Genomic DNA, 4,547 nt, shown 5'->3' on the forward strand with positions numbered 1-4,547 from the left:
AATGTTCGGAACATGTATAAATGTCAGTAACAATCGCGGAAATGAACAAACATTCACCGAAACCGTTCGTCTTCGCAGATTTCGCAATATCTCGATGTTTATTTATCATATTTATTAACAACTGTCGTAGGACCATACATTAGACAATTATTAACAATGTCCTAGTATAAATAATGGCTTCAAATATCATTTCGTTGAAATATTCTTTGTTCGCGATGAAATTGTTGTTATTGAGATCAAACCGACATTGTCAAGGCTGGAAATGTTTATCGATTCACAAACGTCCATCACGATGATTTTTCTCTTTAGAAAAGCGATTAATTGAATTTCGACGCTTTTACATAAAAAATACAGCTTCCACGCGTAATCCGAAAATTATAAGAACGAAACAAATGTTAAATTAATGTATTTAATAAACAATTGTTACTTTCCATGCTTTGAAACATTAAGAAACACGTTCATACCCCGAATCTCGGTCAAAATTAATTGCTGTAGGCGAATCAATCATATTTAATGCATAAATAAGATGCATATTGTAAGCTAAATGTTCGGAAAATGTATAAATGTTAGTAACAATCGCGGAAATGATCAAACATTCACCGAAACCGTTCGCTTTCGAAGATTTCGATTAGATCGAACAAAGACAATGAAAGAAACGGTAAGTCACCTTGGGGAGGGTATATAAGGAGCCCCCGGTTGTTTAAAATTTCATTGTTCCTGGAGCCTCCGAGGTGGACGGATCTCTTCGTTTTAGGTTTACGGAAGGGGGACCCCCCACCTTGGTAACCGGTACTGGCCGCCGGTAGGCGGTGGTCAGTACTGGCGACCACTCTCTCGATCCTTTCTTTTTTTTTTAATTGTTTCTTTGTCTAATTCATTTCATTTGTACTCTGATTTTAATTTCTACTTGTTTTGACATGTTTATTTTTTTCCACTAACTAACTTCATTTCTATTTTCTATTATGCCATGACTTTAGGTTTCTCTTAGATACATTCTCTTATCTAGATATATCGGAAAACGAAGAACGAAGAACGAAGAGGACTGATGTATTGCATCATCCGCCGGACTGTTAATTCTATGTACAGACTAAGTTAGTTTTAAGGCCACCATGTACGAATATCTGTGATCTGCCGAGCAATTATCCAATCTTTAGCTTCGTTTTGCTCGCTTGCTCGTCACTCAGTCCGGCCACCTCTGCTTGTTGCATAAGCAAGTGACCGGCCGTGGAGGTGGACCGAACGCTCGATCGCCGTCTCTTCTGGTGGGTCCGCTTTGAGAGAGAATATGCTGCGAACACAGGGGCAGGTGTTCGCACCGGTCCCTGTGGAAGCCCTTGTGCCACAAGACCCTCTCTTCGTCATCCTCCGTGGGTCAGGTCCACGCTCTGCGTGGCTCCTGACGCGGAGTTGGGAGAAACGGGGCACTCTATATGAGTGGACGGCGTCGCGCATTTCCTTGAGAATCTGGCCCACTGAGAGGAAACGGGACCGACCTAGTAGGAACAACTCTACGGTTCGCGTCGCGTATTTCCCAATTTTGCTTAATTTTTCCATAATGTAATTGCTCGGCAGAATTAAACGAAGATATCGAAGGAACATTGTTTCCTTCTATCTCTTCAGTTAGGATCAGTTAGTTTTAAGGGTGTGATCTGCCAAGCAATTATCCAATTTTTAGTTTCTTTTTGCTCGCTCTCGTTCCTCGGTCCGGTCACCACTGCTTCTTGTACAAGCAAGTGGCCGGCCGTGTAAGTAGTCCGAACGGTCTATCGCCGTCTCTTCCGATGTGTCCGCTTCCAGAGGGGGCATGTTGCGAGCACAGGAGCAGGCATTTTTGTCGGTCCCTGCGAAAGCCTCCAGAATAAGACCCTCTCGTCGTAAAGATGGAGAAACGGGGCACTCCTCTAGGGGAGTGGTAGGCGTCGTTCGTTTTCTCTGTAATCGGAACCACGGAGGGGAAACGGGATAGACCTAGTAGGACCAACTGCACGGTTCGTGTCGCGTCTTTCCCAATTTTGCCTCATTTTTCCATAATGTAATTGCTCGGCAGAACTAAACGAGGAGATCGAAGGAACATTGATTCCTTCTATCTCTGGAGTTTAGTAATTTCGTTTGTACCGCGTATCGAGGGAGATCGATGGAACTTTGATTCCATCTATCTCTCTCCGGGTCTCCACTCGCAGCAACCTCCACGTGGTGAGACCTGGTAATCGGTATTACTCACGACGAACAATAATTACTCGTCGTGGGTAGTATCGAGCTAATTGGCTGCGAATTTAGAATATTATTGGTAACTACTGGTAAACATTCAGATCGAAACTTCTCTAATCTCTTTCTTCCGAGTAATTTGTTGTAATAAAAGAAAAATGTTCCACTGTGTACTCGGTTCCCGCACAAAGTTTCGTTCAGATCTTCCGTTTTCGCTAGGTAAATCAAAATTTTAATCATTTCTGATTAACTGCCGGAATTTTAGTTTCATTTCTTATCGTTTATAGGGTTAGTATCTTTTTTTATCTTTAATCGATAACATTGATTAAACCTGAACCTCACCTCATAACCCTTATTTTTTCTCCGATATTGATATTTTAGTTCATTCGGTATCAACTCCTTTAAAATAAAATCGAACGCGGTAGCGTTTACTGACGCGATCGGTCAACTCGTGTAAATATGAAGTTTATTAAGTTATACCGTGACTAGATTGCTTTTAAAGTATGTTTCAAATATTGTCCGTAGATGGCAGCAGTATGCAATACAAAGGTGTTTTCCTTTTCAATTTTGGGTCGTATGAGAATTTTATTGTTATTTTCTTAGAAATTGTCTGTTGATAACTGTCAAAAATAGACAGCTTCATGCGACAAAGTGGTAACATTTTAGTTTTCTATTTAGTTTGCTGCAAATCGTTGTTACCAGTATTATTTAAGTTGCTATTTCTACGAGGATGGAGAGTAAACAGCGTCTTGTACTAAAAACAAAAGTAATGTGTAATTTTAAAATCATTCAGAAACATAAAGTGTTCATTACTTTTTAAATTATTACTTTCTTTACAATAACATTGTAACATGATTAAGCTTTTTTTTTAATTTTGAAGGTTATATTTTAGGATTTTTTCTGAGAATTGTCTTAAAATGTATTGTAACGAAGTCGAATATACATTTGATTTTTAGATAGATACGTTACAGAAGTGGAGTCCATATGCCAAGAAGTACGATCCTTTAAAATCTGGTAGTATCGATGGCACCGATACAGAACCACACGATAAAGCTGTTAGTCGTGCAATGCAAGCACATTATGAACCACCACATGGGTTAAAATCAAAACCGGAAAGAACATTGTTTGTAGCTAGATTTGGTCCAAAAATTTCAAAATACGATTTAAAGGAGGTATACTTCTATTGTCTCTATAATGTTAATGCTAGTATACACATTTTTAGTAATAATAAATTCAGTTTTTCTCTAGGTATGGAGATGTCCTATCTGCGAAAGTAATAGTTGATGTTGTGACTGGCCTCTCTGAAGGTTATGGATTCGTAGAAATGAGAAGCGAAGATGAAGCTAGAAGGGCAGTTAGACGCTGCATGGATACAACGCTAAAGGGTTACAAAATCTTTGTCGATCATGAGTGTGGTCGTACCATGAAAGGCTGGAAGCCGAGGAGGCTTGGTAAATTTATTTAATTCTGTGTCAAATGCAGGCAGACTGAACACTTATAATGTTTACAATTTGGTTTTATTGTTTAGGTGGTGGTTTTGGTGGCAAGAAAGAATCTGGCCAGTTAAGATTTGGTGGAAGCGATAGACCTTTTAAGAAACCAATTGTACCTAATATTATAAGACCCCATAATTGATATAATTTTGTAATTAAAGAGTTTAATTTTAAGTTAGTTGAATTGCATCTATATTGTATAATAAATAATTATTAAAACAATATACTTTGCGTGACAATATTATTTTGTTACATCTAAACCTGTAAACTGTTAAGATTTTGACTTTGGTCCAATACAAACATTCAAGACTCGTATTTCTCTTGTGTCCTCTAAGCACATTAGGAACAACTGCACATGATGAAATAGAGCACTATTATCGAACTTTTGTTTCGTACTTAAAATAATTGTAGTGCAAGATAATACTTTTCTCGTTAAATTATAAGTATTGTACATTTTTAAAAGTTAATCGAAATATGTATTAAGTTTCTATATTTAACTATTACTTCATCGAATTGAACAAAGCTGTTAGAAATATTTCAAAGTATTTAATTTCTATCGTTCAATCTATGTTTTATTTAAATTCTCTCGGTACGCAACCTTTTATCAATCTGTCTCTGACGTTAGTCGAAAAAACTGTTTTCTAGCTTTACGTACATTCCAATCGGTGCCAAATTCTCTTAGTGAATTATTTTCTTATCTGCGTTTTCTAAAACGACGAGATATATTAAAAAAAAAAAATGATTGTTTAAAATATATCACAAACAAAGTTAAAAATACTTTCAATTATATATACATACTCCGAATAAGCAGGCAATGTTGACGGAAAGAGGATTTAGATAAAAAAGTCA

General features: G+C 37.4%; 1 protein-coding gene across 1 annotated transcript; it reads left to right on the plus strand.

Moving 5' to 3' along the window:
• The first annotated feature begins 2,743 nt into the window (after window positions 1-2,743).
• LOC143152763 (U11/U12 small nuclear ribonucleoprotein 35 kDa protein) lies at window positions 2,744-3,925 on the plus strand. The gene is made up of 4 exons (XM_076323238.1): window positions 2,744-2,971; window positions 3,162-3,377; window positions 3,443-3,656; window positions 3,734-3,925. Exons 1-4 carry the CDS (start codon window positions 2,936-2,938, stop codon window positions 3,838-3,840), a joined length of 573 nt encoding a protein of 190 aa, XP_076179353.1. The 5' UTR covers window positions 2,744-2,935; the 3' UTR covers window positions 3,841-3,925.
• The last annotated feature ends 622 nt before the right edge of the window (window positions 3,926-4,547 follow it).

Source organism: Ptiloglossa arizonensis, chromosome 11, assembly GCF_051014685.1.
Source record: "Ptiloglossa arizonensis isolate GNS036 chromosome 11, iyPtiAriz1_principal, whole genome shotgun sequence".
Classification (NCBI taxonomy): domain Eukaryota; kingdom Metazoa; phylum Arthropoda; class Insecta; order Hymenoptera; family Colletidae; genus Ptiloglossa; species Ptiloglossa arizonensis.

Bases quoted from the DNA above. Each gene is read 5' to 3' on its own strand.
- LOC143152763 (XM_076323238.1), top strand. From the start codon at position 2,936: ATGGAGAGTAAACAGCGTCTTGTACTAAAAACAAAA. The intron at 2,972-3,161 runs GTAATGTGTAAT...TTTGATTTTTAG, and splicing joins GTCTTGTACTAAAAACAAAA to ATAGATACGTTACAGAAGTG. The intron at 3,657-3,733 runs GTAAATTTATTT...TTTATTGTTTAG, and splicing joins CTGGAAGCCGAGGAGGCTTG to GTGGTGGTTTTGGTGGCAAG.